Source organism: Diabrotica virgifera, chromosome 3, assembly GCF_917563875.1.
Source record: "Diabrotica virgifera virgifera chromosome 3, PGI_DIABVI_V3a".
Lineage (NCBI taxonomy): Eukaryota > Metazoa > Arthropoda > Insecta > Coleoptera > Chrysomelidae > Diabrotica > Diabrotica virgifera.
In genome coordinates this window covers 19,474,702-19,491,021 of record NC_065445.1, presented here as the reverse complement: position 1 = coordinate 19,491,021, position 16,320 = coordinate 19,474,702, and the positions used below count along the sequence as shown (strand labels likewise).

Here is a 16,320-nt window from a genome sequence, read left to right as displayed (position 1 = left end):
AGTACGATAACGATAATAGATCGGTACGATAAAGTTCTCGGGTGGCCCTTCCGTCCAGCGTTTTTCTATTGTAAACTTTTTCCTGGCGTCATTTTGAACACAATACAAAAATTTTGTCGTTAGGTGCTGTATTTAAAAATCGATTTATTCCAGTATTTTTGGTTCTAAATGCCCTGGATTATTTATATTAGATACAAAATTTCTAATTATAGATTTAAAAAACTTATAATCAGCGGGTTTATCCATAGAAATATTACTGTATATATTCTACGTAATCTAAATTACTTTTATCTTTGGCAAAACAAATGAGATCAATAGTGCAAATGTCCAAATGTAAATATAAATTGTGCATTGTCCACTTTTGAGATTGTTATTAACAAGTAGTGAGTTGTTTGCTACAGCAGTGCCTAACAAAGCAGTAAGTAATGAAAACATTTTTTTATAAGTTTTTTACTGTTATAAATATATTATAGAGGGTGAGTGGGGAGGAATGCCCCAAACTATAAGACTGTATAATATACGTAATAATAACTAAAAATAAATCATATGTTGTTATTCGATTTTAATTAGTTTCCGAGATACAGGCGACAAAATTTTTCTTACAGAATGCGTACGCCACTGATATATTTCAAATTAAAAATCTTTCTTAAATTTCTACTTCAATTTGTGACAAAAAATCTATCTTCCCTTTTTTCATGCTAAGTTTGGTTTTCATGCAAAAAATAAAATATCGTAACGCTTATAAAGTATTCGACGAAGTTTCTATTCGCTCCGTGCATGACTGACACCTAGCGTAGTCGCCTGAAATTTTTGTTGAACAAAATTGACATTAAACATAATATGATACACATATGACATATTTGACGTTAATGTAATATTTATTTACCATTTTTGATAAAATTTATTATACAAACAATAAGTTCGAATGTCAAATAAACGTCAAATTAAAAAGCGGATATTTTTTTGAAAAAAAAAATAACAATTTTAAAGGTTTTTCTTCACTTTTTCGTTATAGCTTAGTTGTCTCTGTTAACATTAATTAAGTGTACATCGAAAGCAATTGGGCAGTGTGAATTATTAGTACTAGATTTTTTTAACATTAGCTGGGTCTATTGAACTATTAATTTTGTGGTGTGTGTGTAATATAAAATGGAAATAGATAACGATAGGAATATACTACCAGATCGGGGAATGAAAGAAAGTCAGTATGAAAATATAAATATTAATAATAAAAATCAAAACGGCAATAATCAGGTAAGCGAAATATCTATTGAAAAAAATTATTATTCAATCATTATTCGCCAAAGTTGTCATATTTCGCCGCTACGGGCGCTGGCATAGTTTCGTGTATCCCCACTATGGTCACGCACGGAGCGAATATGAATGTGTATGTAGAAACTTACGAGTATTTCAAATATTTTGTAAGCGTTAAGATATTTTATTTTTTGCACGAAAACGAAGCGTCGTATGAACAAATGGGAAGATAGATTGTTTGTCAGAAATTGAACGGGGAATTCAAAAATAATTTTTAATTTAAAATATCCCAGTGGCGTACTATTTTTATTCTTTAAAAAATGTCAGATCGTTACCCGTACGCGCGCCAATGGTGAATATAAAATCGTTAATTATTGTATGTCTGGTTAATTATTGTATGTAAACCGGTTTTAGAGTAATAAATAAATCGTCAGTTTGTAAGAAAAATTTTAACCTCCGTATCTCGGATACAAACGAAAATCGAATAACAACATAATATGAGTTATTTTCATTGTTATTAGGTATATACAGTCTTAAAGTTTAGGGCGTTCCTCCCCACTCACCCTGTATATACAACATATCGCACCTCCGCTCACACAGTGTCATAAGTCAAAAAAACAAAGTATCGAAAAAACGACATTTGAAATTTGTGCTAGAACTTTTCCGGATTTATGTAATTCAAAAACTATTAAAATTAGAACAATAACTTTTTTAGGGAGTACCTAACAAAGATTTTTAAAGCTCTACAAAATAGCGTATTAATTCTGACAAAAATATTTTAAAAAAATATTTTTTTTTGAGTTGTGACACTATACAGATAAAATATCGAAAAATTTACCATATTTTATTTATTAAAAGTGGCTATTGCCGTACAGAATAATAGTATCATCATTATTGACTGGTTAACAAAGTTATAATAATTATATGATTTAACTTTAAAATGTAAGTAAAAACATTAAATACAACAAAATTTTCGTCGAAAAATACTGCAGAAAGAAAAATAAATGTGTTACTTTCCTTGAGTATATTCGCAGATTGTTTTAAATAAAGCAATCACATACTGTCTTAACTCAACAAACGACGCTTTATACAGATCTTAGATGGACAAATACCTTGCACAAGTTGATATATGACACTGTACGTGTTCGGGGCGTCGTTGATTTTGTTTAACCATATAATGACACTAGTATCATCTAACGAGAAATACTTTAGTCAATAATAGACGTAACACTTTTTGAGATAAGAATTTATAGTTTTATTAAACTGTTGGTGCAATAAAACCGTTTTTAATTTTTTTGAGTTGTGATACTGTTTGAGGGGAGGTGCGGTATTATAATAAAACTGTTTTTTTTTCGCTACTTCGTCTACAACTTAAATATTGATAAATGTAATTTAAAATTAATTATAATACAGGGTGAGTCATTAGGAACTGTACATACTCCTACCTCGTATAGAGGCCCTTATGGGGAATAACAAATGACCATTAAAAAGTGTCTGCTCCCATTGTTTAATAATATACAGTGCGAGTTTCGCATTTTGACAGAAAATTATATTCGTTATAATTTTTGAACGGTCAGATCGATGTGTCTCTTATTTTGGTTAATCGTTACACTACAAAATTTTACCCTGTATACGCTTTTTGAAAACTCTAATATTAATTTTACAAATAAGACAAATAGGCAATTAAAATGACATATTTATTTTTTCCCCACACGATTACTTTATTTTTTATAAAAAAATCAAATTTGACTATAAATTAAACATTTGGTAAAGTGAACCATAGATTTAAAAAAATTAACTTTTATTAAAAATTTTTTTTTTTAACAAATATATGATTTATGTTACCAACCAATCAACTGATTTATTTAAACTAGAAAAAAAACAGGTCCGGCTTTAAAAAATTAGTTAGTTTGGGCCTTAGAAAAAATTTCACCCTGTATACGCTTTTTGAAAACTCTAATATGAATTTTACAAATTGGACAAATAGGCAATTAAAATGGCATATTTATTTTTCCCCACACGATTACCTAAGTTTTTATTAAAAAATTAAATTTGTCAAACTCGCAATTTTACCATAAAAATAACAAAATTAAACAACGTTTTTCTTAAAATTAAAAGTTTCACCATTTTTTTTTCTTTCTATAACACGTCTAGATCTAAAACTCCCCATAACACTTCTCTTTGCACTCTATAGTTTAACATAGACGTGATCAAATAGATAAATTTTAAATTTTTTCACTTAATTTTTGCGATTTAACTTTGCAATTCACGAATCTGCACCTTTTATTTTTAAAAATTCATAACTTTTACGAGAAGAAGACTGAAAGTCTACAACAATTGTCTTAGTCTTCACAATAGTAAGAGATATGTGCGGTAAAAATTTTAGAAAAATTTTTTTAAAATGGAACGTTGTAGCGAGTTAAACCGTGATGCCATCTTTTTTTTCATTTGTAGGTTAAAATTCCGAATTTGACAAATTTGATTTTTTAATAAAAAATTCAGTAATCGTGTAGGGAAACATAAATATGCCATTTTAATTGACTATTTGTCTAATTTGTAAAATTCATATTAGAGTTTTCAAAAAGCGTATACAGGCTGAAATATTTTCTAAGACCAAAACGAAAAAATTTTTAAATCCGGGCCTGATTTTTTTCTAGTTTGAATAAATCAGTTGATTGGGTGGTAACATAAATTAAATATTTGTTCAAAAAAAGTTAATTTTTGTAATAAAAGTAAATTTTTTTAAATCTATGGTTCACTTTACCAAACTTTTAATTATTATTCACAGTCAAATTTGATTTTTTTATAAAAAATTAAGTAATCATGTAGGGAAAAAATAAATAGGCCATTTTAATTGCCTTTTTGTCTAATTTGTAAAATTCATATTAGAGTTTTCAAAAAGCGTATACAGGGTGAAATTTTTTCTAAGACAAAAACGAACTAATTTTTTAAAACCGGACCTGATTTTTTTCTAGTTTGAATAAATCAGTTGATTAGGTGGTAATAGTGTAACGATTGACCAAAATAAGAGACACATCGACCTGACCGTTCAAGAATTATGACGAATATAAATTTCTGTCAAAATGCGAAACTCGTCCTCTATATTATTAAACAAGGGGAGCAGACACTTTTTAATGGTCATTTGTTATTCCCCATAGGACCCTCTATACGAGGTAGAAGTATGTACAGTTCCTCATGACTCACCCTGTGTAGTTAATATAAGTAAGTTAATATAAAAGCGCTTTTATGGGTATTTCTTCTTATTTCTTTAATTAAAAATCAATCTAAGAGCTCTTTCTTTCTCTAGTTACTGTTAGATGATGGTTCCTTTAATCTTATTGCGTATTCTAATAAAATGTATTATTTGATCATGATAATCTTCCAAAAGATCAGAAGTCAAGTTTTAATCAAACTCTAACAAATATTGAGAAAAGATCCTTTAGTTGCTCTAATATGAGTAGTAATTATTAGTAAACCTCTTTTTGATGACCGTATAATTTTGAAGATCTTTGTCCAACCTATTTTCTTATCACTGTTTATATTAGTTTGTAGTCTCTTTTATTTTTTCTTTAATTTCTTTTGACTATCACCGTTTCTTTTTATTCTTAAACTTCTTTCTTGACATTTTTCCAACGGTTTCAGTAGCAGTATATCTAATGATTAGAGAGCGGAATATATGCAACACAACATTACCAAAATATGCGCATATATATGCATTAATTTTACTACAAATATGCAGATATTTTTTCTAAATTTGTCTAAATATGCAAATGCATATTAAAAATACTCAAAAATAAAACAATATATTAAGTCGTAAGATCTTCAGAAAGGTTGCCTTCAAAAATACGTACAACTTTCCTCAAACAATCGAAGCCCTCATTTTTTTCAAAACATTTTTTAATTTATTTCTAATTGTAATCCCTCTATTTCCGGGAATTTTTTGACAATGAGCAGAAAAAGTGTTAACAAGATTAACCGAATCACTGAATTGTAAATTCCTTTGTTCTAATGACTTTATTAGATCTGGTAAAAAACTAAAATTAACTTTTATGAACATAAGTTCTTTAGCAATTTGACGTTACTTAAAGAACAAAGTGCGTTACTTAAGCTGAAGAACAAAAGCGGAATTGTCTACAATTTGATGGATTCTTATATTTTGATGCTTCTCTCTATGTCCGTCTTTATAGAAGTAAAAGCGAATTTGTCGAATAAAAACACTCTTTCCAGAAAAATTTCTTTTGTGGGACATGAGGCTTTTGTTTGTCAGTTCCTCATTTAAAAAATGAAATGTGAAAATGAATGTAACTTACGATTTTGGAACAGGCCTTGCAAAATACTTTGTCTCCACTTACCTTTAACTCGGGAAAACACTTTATCCAAGCACTTTTTTGAATGGTAGACATATTTAAATTTAATATATACCAATCACTTCAAAAGCACTAAATACGATACAACGTTTACTTTAAACAAATGTTGGCCGGAAACTGACAAAATAGTTATTAGACCCTTAAAAGCAGGTAGGTACCTACGATTTGCTACGCTAATAAAATAATATTTTTCTGGGAACACACATAATTGTTAAATTCAGATATTAATGGGAAAGTCCAGATGAGCGATAGATAGATAAATAACGAGCTCGTTCATATCGAAGTTATAAAATTCCAACTAAGAGAGGAAAATTTTAAACTTTTATATAATTTATTTTTAAAATATGCAAAATAAATCGTGTTTAGCTTAAATATGCAATGTTGTGTTTGTTGTCTGAAAATATGCAATATATGCATCTATATGCACTTTGCATATATTCCGATCTCTAGTGATGAAGCTTAAATATCTAGGCATCACACTATCTAGCTACGGATAGCTCGAAACCGAAGTAGAAGACCAAGTGAATAGAGCAAACAGAGCCGCAAGTTGCCTAAATGAAACAATATGGGAAAAAAAAGTATCGGGAAAGAAATGAAGGCAACATTTATAAACCGGCCATTAAACCAATAACGACGTACGCGGCAGAAAGACGACCTAACATAGAGAGAACATCACGGGCTGGGTAAGAGACAGAAGAGTAGAATGGAACGCCCATATAGGTAGAATGACAAGAAATAAAGTAGTAAAGATGGCCAGAAACGGTTCCCCAATGGGAAGACGATCAGTGGAAAGACCACGAAAACGATCGAACAAAATTTACTGAAGACACATTGAAATAACAGAGAGAATCATGTCTATACAAAAAGAAAAAAAGAAATATTAGAAAAAATTTATTGGAACATGAAAGGAAGCCCCAATATAATTTGGAGGAAAATGGTCAATATCATTCGAGGTAGTGCTACTAAAGTTGTTGGAGAAACATCAGGAAAAAAGAAGAAACTTAAAAATAACTAGTTCCCACTCCTAGGGACTGGCTATTTTTAAGGCGCGTAATTGCGTCTCTCACTTCCAACATCTACATGGGTGTTATTTCTTGGTATTTGAGTTTATGCATCATTTTCCACTTCGGTCCCAACCCAGGCAACCAAACCACGTTTTTATAACGTAGATAACACGTCATAAAAATGACCAATTGACGTGTTTCTATGACGTAGTACCGAAGTTGAAAATCACGTGTATTTGTCTCATCGATTTGACGTCATAATTGTGACGATTTTAAAACGTCTAAAAGGTGACGACTTTTATACGTCGGTAAAATCACGTCTTTAACCTTCGGATGAGCAAGCGGGGGAAATTGTGACCCCAGCGTATGTTTTTCTTTAATAAATTCAAAAGTATTTTTAATTTTTAACTCATTATTTTTTTATCTGACTTTAATATCATTCTAGATATCCTCATATTTTGAAATAAAAAAAATTTCCTATATTTTACGAATAAAAAATATATTCTGAAGGTGATGTTTAGTAAAATAGCGTCTATTATGTGTGATTACAAGTAGTTTTACGCTAATGACGTCGACTTTGCAAAGTAACAAGACACTTACTCAACATACACACTACACATGACACTAATACTCATGTTGTGACTGGCTGAATGACATAAAGTCCATGCAAAAAAAAAATTAAAAATTAAAAAAAAACTTTATTTTTTTGTTAATTGTCATTTTTGACATTTTTGACCTGGGGTCATTTTTACCCCCCTTGGTCATCCGTGTAACAAAAAAAGGTTGGTCATCGGAAGGTTAATACTTTCAAAAAGTGACCCCTTTCAGATCTTTCAAAATAGGTAGTATAAAAAATAGGTAACATGAAACTTATAGGTCTACGTCCCATGTGTCGAAGATATACTACCATTTGTTTAAGATCGCTTGTGCATTAGAAGCAATCTAACATTGATTCTGTATGATTGCACCAGCCCTCGCATTATAATAATTTTCGCTATTTATATAAGTATACCTACTTACTGTGTCAAAACTGAAAAATCATACAAACTAATAAATAATTATAATATATTAACAAATTACTCGATAAAACTCGATAACACATAATTAGTTCATTAACAGAAAATAAACATAACCTCAAAGAGTTGTCAAGAAGAATACTGCATGAAACTAACTCACTGAGCAAAAACGAATACAAATCTCTTAATTAACACGTTTCTTCAACTAAATATCTAAATGAAAAGTCTTATTTTATCACACAAGACACAAACCACGTAAACAATAAATGAGAAATTTCTTATGAACATTATTTAACGAAATTTTTTGGAGTAATACAAACAAGCTCCTCCCAATTTTGTGACGTCAGACTTAAACTGTTTGAAATGAAAACGTTTTTTAAACGTATTTTAACGTCATTAATCTTACGTGTTTAAAATCACCTACAAAAGACGTCTATATGACGTAATTTTCAAACACGTGTATATATTCAACCAAAACTGACGTTTCCTTGACGTTATATGACGTCACTTGGTTGCCTGGGAAGTAGTTCTTTGAAATGCTTATTTTATTAAAAAAAATTTAATTTTAGCTTGTGTCATTGAAATAAATATAATAAAACACTTTTTGTCGTTTCAGAAATGCAGCTAAAGTGTATATTTCTGCTCTGTGCTTTAGTGTTTTCATTTTACTATGTCAATGGTAATTTGGACGTGGACTTGGGCCAACAATATTGCGGTAGACGATTGGTATACATGCTTAAAACGGTATGCTTATCCCGAATGAAAAGATCATTAGGTAAGGAATTATTATATAAAATATAAATGGATGTCGAATATCTCTTCCTTTGTTATGGTTGTTACATATTCATAGGCGTAACCAGGGGGGTTTTGGGGACTATAACTCTCCCTCCCCATTGGGATGTACTTTAAGCTCTATAAACTTAACACCATTATGAGTAATTAAAGTGTTGCTGATAGATTAAAGCAGTTTAAAGTTGTAACCCTCCCTTCCCCTTGGGATTTTCCTGGTTGAGTTGTTGCACATATTGAACACAAACATGGCTATTTGGACTTTGTTTGCTGCTGCTCTAAAAACTTCGGTAGTGGTTCATCTTACCTTGAATTATGGTCCTAAGTGGTCAGTATCATTTGTTAATTATAGTCGGTTCGCTAAACTCAGACGCAACTGGCTAGATATTTTAGTCGATAATTTTTTTGTTTTTTGCCAATTTTGCAAAAATTGGCAAAATTACTAAATATTTAGTGATTACTGTAACAAAAGAGAAAACTTGGCCGACCGCCGTATAACAGTAAACACCTCGAGAATGACGTCATCGAATGATCTAGGCCTCGGCGGAAAGGAGGAGGAACTTCTCGAACATACGACCCGTAGGCGGAACACGCTGATAGCTAGAGATGGGCGTCGATTGTTCCAGAATAACAACTGGGTATAAATACGGGCATATTTGTAAATACAGTTTAGTCTTAAGCTAAAGTTTGTAAAGTAAACTTGTATAAATAAATAATAAAGTCGTAAATAAATACCCGAACGCTCGTTTTTGTTACAGTTGGTGTCGGTGTTCGGTAAACTTAGTGCGATATAAATAAGTGAATTACAGAGAGACTTTAAAAGACTTTTGAACTTTATTCGTCGGGAATAACCGGAATGCGTTAATTGTTCGGTATTCGGAAAGACTTTTAAAAGACATTTTGAAAAGTAGGTGTGTGCCGACTAAAGATGTTGCTAGAAGAACTTTCGCTAAAACAGCTCCGTGAACAATTAGAAGAGTACGAGCAAGATGCAAGTGGGTCCAAGAAAGTCCTGAAAGCACGACTCGAGGAGGTCCTCAAGAAGAATGGAGATGACCCAAAGACGTTCCACTTCCAGTCAGCAGAACAAGCGATCTTATCGAAATTCGAAAGTGTTTCTCAAAAGATCGATGAAACGTCTAAGATAAGTCTAAGTCTTTCTCAAAAGATCGATGAAACTTCTAGAAAGAACAACGAAAAACTCGAAGAAGTTAGTAGACAGAACAACGAGAAACTCGAAGAAGTTAGTAGACAGAACAACGAGAAATTTGAAAGTGTTTCTCAAAAGATCGATGAAACTTCTAGAAAAAGCGACGAGAAATTTGAAAATGTTTCTCAAGTAATTAAAGACGTTTGTAGACAGAATGACGAGAAATTTGAAGAAGTTTCTAGAACATTCGATAAGATGCAGAAAAGTGTAGAGACCGTAGAAGAAAAGATCAAACAACTAGAGAGCATGATAACCGATACAAAAGTACAACCATCAGTTAATGCAGCAGCGTTAGATCCTGTAGTGAAAGATGAACTACCGAGAGACGAAACGTCGCATAATATGAGATTCAAATTACCACCATTCGATGGAAAGTCCTCTTGGTCCATATATCTTAGACAATTTGAAGCTATTGCGACCGCCAATCATTGGACCGAACAGGAAAAGGCTGTTTCCTTGACTGCGGCTTTGCGAGGTGATGCTGCAGATATATTAAGATCAATTCCTAAGGGTCAAGAAAAATGTTACCAGACCTTGTTCACTCGTCTAGAAAAACGCTATGGAGATGCCCATCTACAACAAGTATACAAAGCACAACTGAGAAGTAGAAGTCAACGAGCAAGTGAGAATCTGCAAGAATTTGAAGCAGATGTGGCTCGTGTGGTGCGGTTGGCTTATCCAGAGGTGCCAGACAGCGTTTTAGAAGAAATTGCGGTAGATACCTTCGACAATGGGCTGAAAGATAGTGAACTACAGAAAGCTTTACGACTAGCAAGACCGAAAGTTTTAGATGAAGCACTTGCTATTGCCTTGGAACACGAAGCAGCTAGCCAAGCTTCACGAAACAATCGAGTAATAACCGTGGAAAAAGGCGATAAGAGAATAGATGAACGTTTGGTGGAAATGGTACGGAGGGTGATTCGTGACACGATCCCGAAGAGACGCGTGAAGAGGGCTGGAAGAGTTGGTTCAAATACAGATGCTTCCTCAATACGGCCATGCGGTGAAAGTTGTAATCACCGGCTTAAAGTAGAGGAGCAGCTTTGCCCTGTGAGACGAACCACCGTCGTTAATGAGCAATGGCAGCCCGAACAGTTACAAGACGCCCAAGAAGATGACCCATGTATAAAAAGAGTATTGGATTGGATGCGGCAAGGTGAGAGACCTAGTTGGCAGAACATTAGTGCATGTAGTCCAGAAGTCAAGGCCTACTGGAGCCAATGGAATTGCCTGGTACTAAAAGATAATCTTCTGTACAGAACCTTTGAGAACGATGATGGTACAGAATCAAAGCTTCAGTTGATTGTACCTAAAAGTAAAGTGTCAGAAGTATTGCGTCAGTTGCATGACGGTACATCAGGTGGACACTTTGGTATTAAAAAGACTCTGCAAAAGGTTCGAGAACGGTTCTATTGGGTGAACTGTAAAGATGATGTAAGAAGATGGTGCCGGAAATGTGAACTGTGTGCATCCGGTAATGGTCCAGTTGGTAAAAAGAGAGCACCCATGAGACAGTACAATGTTGGAAGTCCTATGGAAAGAGTAGCAATCGACATTGCAGGTCCATTTCCAGAAACCGATGCTGGAAATAAATACATTCTGGTAGCCATGGACTATTTTACGAAATGGACCGAGGCCTATGCATTACCAAATCAAGAAGCTGCTACCGTTGCAGAGGTACTTGTTAAAGAATTCTTCAGCCGATTTGGTGTTCCCTTGGAGATCCACTCCGACCAAGGGCGAAACTTTGAGTCAGCTCTTTTCCAAAACGTTTGTAAATTGATTGGTGCCAATAAGACCAGAACAACACCCCTGCATCCTCAATCAGATGGAATGGTCGAGAGGATGAACCGAATGATGGGTAAACACTTGTCCAAAGTTGTATCTGAACATCAGCGAGATTGGGATCAACACATTCATTTATTCCTGATGGCCTACCGCTCGGCCGTGAATGAAACTACAGGTCAAACACCAACCTGCCTGATGTTGGGTCGTGAAGTTCGTTTGCCCTGCGACCTAGAGTTTGGCTGCAGACCTTCCGAGGAATATGTTGCAGGCGAAGAATACGTAGACCGCCTGAAGTTACGAATGAACAACATTCATGAACTTGCCCGACAACACATCCAGATAGCCAGTGACAGAATGAAAGATCAATATGATTCTCGCTGCAAGAATGAAAGCTTCGAAGTAGGTGATCTTGTCTGGCTTTATAATCCACAACGTCGTCGAGGCCTGTGTCCTAAACTGCAAAGACAATGGGAAGGTCCGTATGAAGTTAAGAAGAAAATAAATGACGTAATATACAGAATTAAGAAGTTGCCAAACGGTAAACCAAAAGTTATTCACATAAATCGTCTTGCACCATATGCTGGCTCCAATGAAACAGAAGAAGCCCGAGTCCTCCAACAGGAAATGAAAGATGCCGCACAGCCAAGTTTTAAGGAATTTATGTCAAATTACGCAGAAAGAAAGAGTGCTAGATTCGGCGTGACCACAGAAGTTCAGCAAGATCTGTTTGGTGTTCCAGAAAACGTCTCTCTAGCCCACTGTGTTGCCCAAGACTTCGAGATGACTAAAGGAATCTCGTCCGTATTCAATAGAAAGTTCGGCCGCCTGGACGAGTTAAGGAATCAACAACCTAAAATTGGAAGAGTATTGCGATTGGAAGATGGTCCTCGATCTTTGCTGTATATAGTGACCAGGAAGTCTTATACGGACACGCCAAGCTACGAGAACATATGGCGTGCTCTATCTAATTTGAAGAAAATCGTGTGTAATTATGACATCGAAGATTTGGCTATACCAAAAATAGGCCATGCAGTAGAAAATCTGGATTGGAAGATTGTGAGAAGCATGCTTGAAGTGATCTTCAGAGAAACTGGCGTACGAATTACTGTGTGTTGCATGAACCCGAAGATGTCATACCCTTCAAAGACAGTAGACTGCTATTTCTTCTTGAAGGGTGTATGCAGAGCTGGAGAGTCGTGTAGATTCCGCCATCCTGGGCCTTCATCTAGAGTTGCTGATCGGGACGCTCAGATCTTAAGAGGGGAGCAGTGTAACAAAAGAGAAAACTTGGCCGACCGCCGTATAACAGTAAACACCTCGAGAATGACGTCATCGAATGATCTAGGCCTCGGCGGAAAGGAGGAGGAACTTCTCGAACATACGACCCGTAGGCGGAACACGCTGATAGCTAGAGATGGGCGTCGATTGTTCCAGAATAACAACTGGGTATAAATACGGGCATATTTGTAAATACAGTTTAGTCTTAAGCTAAAGTTTGTAAAGTAAACTTGTATAAATAAATAATAAAGTCGTAAATAAATACCCGAACGCTCGTTTTTGTTACATTACTAACTATTTAGTAATTATTTTTTGCCAATTTTACTAAAATTGGGAAAATTACCGACTAAAATATCTAGAAAGTTGCGTCTGAGTTTAGCGAACAGACTATATTCATTATATGGCTCTGGTAGTCTAGTTTGTGACGTTTTTTGGTTATGTATAGTTCGCAATCTTTATCCATTTTAAGCTGAACTCCTTCATTAGAAACTTTGAATATTTATCAGAATCTCAACGTGCGTGAATAGGGCTCTCCTTTTCTCTCCCTCTTTCTATTTTGTTTTCTATTTTGCGCCACATGTTTCCAGTTGTGTCCTTCAATATTCTTAATATTATTAGCCCATCTCATTTGTGGCCTTCCTCTGCTTCTTCTTTCTAACCATGGTCTCCATTATTCTATTTCATGATTCCATCATGAAGCTAGGACAAATAATCCCCGGACAAACAATCCCGGACAAAAAATCCCCACAAATTATCCCCGGACAAAAAATCCCCGGACAAAAAATCCCCACAAAAAATCCCCACAAATAATCCCCACAAATAATCCCCGGACAAAAAATCCCCACAAAAAATCCCGGACAAAAAATCCCCACAAATTTTTTTGGACAAAATATCCCCACAAATAATCCCGGACAAAAAATCCCCAACAAATATTTTTGCTACCGAATAGTTCTCTAAAAGTTTTCCCGTGAATGTAATCGACGCAAATGTTTTTCAGCTTCAGTGCATGAGAGTTATAGCAATCGCCATGAAACCAGTTTTCTGCACGAAAATAATGATTAGCGATTAAAATTAAGCATACATTGTAATTTCGATTAACAAATGTCGAATTCCAATTGTGAGTTTTTTCAAAAATCGTGGAAGATATGTGGAATAAGCTAAGGCTTTGGGAATCATGTTGTACTTATTGTCTATTCGTGATGATAACTGCTGGTCCAGAAAATGATAATCTTGATTGTAATGCAAAAAATTCTGTTCCTTTTTGTAAGTTTAACGTAAAAAATATTTAGTCATCATCATCATCAATGGCTATAACGTTTCAACCTTTTTCTAGGCCGCCAGACTGCATCTTTCCACCTTTTTCTAGGTCGCCAGACTGCATCTTTCCATCTTTTTCTAGGCCGCCCTACAGACCTTCTCCCATCTTGCCTCTCCCCTATGCAGCCATGTCTGATTTGATTTGTGGGTAAATTTTTAAAGTTTTTTTATGGATGCACACAGATCCTCAATTACCTTTTCTAAAAACCTGATATCGAATATTAATGAACATAAATTTGTTTCCAAAACCAACAAAAAATCAAAATAATCGAAAAGCTTTGTATAACTTTCATGGCGATGCGATGCGTGGAACGGATTTTTCACATTAGTATAATCAAGATTATTGTTTTCAGTATAGTTATCAGTTATTATCATGAATAGACAATGTTTTAAACAGAGTTACTCAAAGCAGAGTGATCAAAAGATTTAAGCCAATTACAACATGATTCCCACAGCCTTAGCGTATTTCCCATATCTTCCACCATTCACGGGAAAACTTTTAGAGCTATTAGACAGTAAACATTTCATGGGGATTTTCTGTCCGGGATTTTTTGTGGGGATATTTTGTCCAAAAAAACTTGTAGGGATTTTTTGTCCGGGATTTTTTGTGGGGATTTTTTGTCCGGGGATTATTTATCCGGGGATTATTTGTGGGGATTATTTGTGGGGATTTTTTGTGGGGATTTTTTGTCCGGGGATTTTTTGTCCGGGGATAATTTGTGGGGATTTTTTGTCCGGGATTATTTGTCCGGGGATTATTTGTCCGGACCCCTCCATCATTTATGCTTTAGTCGGATATTGTGTCCTGCGAAGCTCCATTTTAATTTGGCAGCATTTTCTCCTACGTCTTTTACCTTGGTTTTTTTTGTGCCTTCACTATTTTATTCATATTGGCCTTGGTGAGTATCCACGTCTGTGAACCATACATGAGTATACGAAGGATACACTGATCGTAAATTCTGGTTTTCAAATATTAATTATCTGTCCCAGGTGTATTCGCTTACTGTTTCTAAATTCATGTCGTTTATTTATGTCGGAATCTAGAGCTTGATCGCCACAAGACTGATTATTCTCAGTCGGTAGTCTCCTTAAATACGTTCTGGGCTGCCTTACTTGGATGCCTCAGAGTAGAAGTTGAACTGAGTGGAGTATCGGGTTGCGCAGGTATCAGGACGCGTGCGGTTCTCTACAGTCGATCCTCGGAAGGCATATCATTACAGACTAACAAATATTTTTTTTATGTTTTAGGTATGCCAGGGATTGTCCAGGAATGCTGCTTTAAGAGATGTACTTTAGATACGATGCGTGAATATTGTGACTGACTTAAAAAGTTCTAACAGTTTTTAAATGTTTTTAATTAATAAATCACTATTATTTACACCAGTAGTTATATATTTATGAAAAGCTTATGACATCCTCGTAAGAGATTATGTGTAGATGACCGTGAAAAGTATGGGGGTAAGAAATAGTATTATTAATTTAAGTAAAATATATACTCTTGCTCAAAAAATTCCGGACAGTTGCATTTTGCATGTCTGTTTGTCGATGTATAGTGGTTTTACTGAGGAGAAAATAAACATTAATAAAAAGAAACGTTCATTCATAACAATAAAATAATAAAAACGTTTCTTTAAATGTTTTTAAATGATCGCGTAACCAAAGCGAACTACAATTTTAACATTTGGAAAAAAATAATACTTGTTTACTGGCAACAGTATTTTTGCATTTTTTATTTCATTTACGATAAGTTTTGCGTTTATTCTAATATATTCAGATCACTGTTCATTATTGTTTTCAAATCATGTTAGTGTGACTCCCGAAAATAATGCACAAGTTGTGTCATTACATGAAAATGGCCGCAGTATACGGTATATTGCAAATCATTTGAATATTGTCAAAAGTACCATCTACAATATTCTTAAGAGGTATCGTCAGTGTGGAAAATATACTAGACGACCAGGATCAGGCAGAAAAAAAGTGGCAGAGATGAGCGCGACAAACTTTTTTTTTAAGATTTCAGCATTACCAAACCGTTCTTTAACGTCAAATGTTCCCGCTAGTCGTTTATTCGAAGCTTGAGGAACTCATATTTTTGCACGATCTATAAATAGAGTCTTGCATGGTGGATTACGTTCTTATAAGCCCGTAGTATCACCTAAATTAACAGCAGCGCATCTATAATAGTTAATAGGATGAGATTTACGAATGATGACAGAGACTGAACTGTTTATCAATGGAGTGTTGTAGTGTGATCTGACGAGTACCTACCGTTTTTTACCAATGATCTCCAGACGGAT

General features: G+C 34.3%; 1 protein-coding gene across 1 annotated transcript; it reads left to right on the top strand.

The window, feature by feature from the left end:
• The first annotated feature begins 270 nt into the window (after positions 1 to 270).
• LOC114328477 (bombyxin B-9-like) lies at positions 271 to 15,401 on the top strand. Its single transcript, XM_028277336.2, has 3 exons — positions 271 to 418; positions 8,258 to 8,416; positions 15,272 to 15,401. Exons 2-3 carry the CDS (start codon positions 8,260 to 8,262, stop codon positions 15,343 to 15,345), a joined length of 231 nt encoding a protein of 76 aa, XP_028133137.2. The 5' UTR covers positions 271 to 418; positions 8,258 to 8,259; the 3' UTR covers positions 15,346 to 15,401.
• Positions 15,402 to 16,320: the final 919 nt, after the last annotated feature.

Coding starts and splice junctions, on each gene's coding strand:
- LOC114328477 (XM_028277336.2), top strand. CDS start 8,260: ATGCAGCTAAAGTGTATATTTCTGCTCTGTGCTTTAGTGTTTTCATTT. Junction 8,417..15,271: donor CCGAATGAAAAGATCATTAG/GTAAGGAATTAT, acceptor TTTATGTTTTAG/GTATGCCAGGGATTGTCCAG.